This window comes from Rhinopithecus bieti, unplaced genomic scaffold (assembly GCF_001698545.2).
Source record: "Rhinopithecus bieti isolate Rb0 unplaced genomic scaffold, ASM169854v2 scaffold_3062, whole genome shotgun sequence".
In the NCBI taxonomy this organism is placed as follows: Eukaryota; Metazoa; Chordata; class Mammalia; order Primates; family Cercopithecidae; genus Rhinopithecus; species Rhinopithecus bieti.
In genome coordinates, this window is record NW_016804432.1 from 3,313,495 (window position 1) to 3,314,733 (window position 1,239).

The window sequence follows — 1,239 nt, forward strand, 5'->3', positions numbered from 1 at the left end:
ATGTTATCTCAGGCAACTTACCTAATTTTTCTGATTCACATGTTCTTCATCAGTAATATGCAGAATACAGGGTGGTTATTATGATTAGAAATAATATATATAGGTGGTCTAATAGAATGTCATGCAATATGGTTGGTGTTGGCTCCAAAATTTGTATGTAGAAAATATTTATGAACAGCAATACTGTTGAAGAGGCAGTAAGGTACCTGCATTGAAGTATTCAACTACATAGCAAAGACATATTCTGACTTGGACTGTCTATCTTGGGTGGTAGTGAGGCCGATGAACATCATGGAAGACTACAAAAGACAATGCCCTGTCCCAGGCCACCATATGATAGATGTTAATTAATTACAACTATTATTGTTACCTTGAAAACTACACTATTTACAAGTACCTCACTGGGATAAGCCAAATTCGTATTTTGCTATCTTGTCTACATCCCTAATTCTTGATTGAAAAATTACATTCTCCCTTAAAGTCTATGGTCTCCAGGTCAGTTTAATCTAGGGGTATTTTTTAAATTAGTGATTATATATAATTTTATGGAACAATTAAGCCCCTAGTTTTTCACAGCCCCATCATGGGCACTAATAAATTGAAAAGACATTATACAAAAATAGCCCCAGGATAACAACATGGAATCTACAGAATCTATTCCAAATACATAATGAAGAATGAAAGAAAACCCAGAATGTTATCTTGTACAGTCTAGCAAACCTGCATAGAAATCTTCAAACTAAGAATCTGGAAAAAAATTAAAGTGTAGGCAATTTTTTTTTTTATTTTAACAGAAGAAAATCCATATTTATTAGCTCAATATCCAAAATCCCTAGAAGGCTGACAAGTACAAACTGAGCATGTGTGTCTCTCACACACCCACACGTCACTGGCACACTAATCTAGTAGTTAAGAGAGAAGAGTAAAAATGCATAGGGAAAGGACCACATTTTAATGTCTTCGATTTTCCCCTCTTGGAAAAGACTGAAGTCATGCATTTCTCCAACTCTTCTACTTAGTAGTGAAAGCTGGAACTCCAGCGCAATGGGGATGGCCAAGGGTAAACGCCAATATATACTCAGTAATATTTGTTATGGGAAAAAAAGAGCGGGAGATACTTCGAGCTAAAACCGAACCTCTTCCAGTACCAATCAAGATTCACAGTCCTGGCTGGGCGCAGTGGCTCACGCCTGTAATCCTAGCACTTGGGGAGGCCGAGGCGGGTGGATCACGATGTCA

At 37.4% G+C, this 1,239-nt stretch overlaps 1 protein-coding gene across 1 annotated transcript in view; it reads left to right on the top strand.

Annotated features, from left to right (window-relative positions):
- Positions 1-1,044: 1,044 nt before the first annotated feature.
- Positions 1,045-1,239, top strand: part of LOC108527101 (tetratricopeptide repeat protein 30A-like) — a 4,717-nt gene continuing 4,522 nt past the window's right edge. The window contains exon 1 of the mRNA XM_017868258.1: positions 1,045-1,060. Coding sequence (XP_017723747.1) covers positions 1,045-1,060 — 16 coding nt within the window. The remainder of the gene's footprint in view (positions 1,061-1,239) is intronic.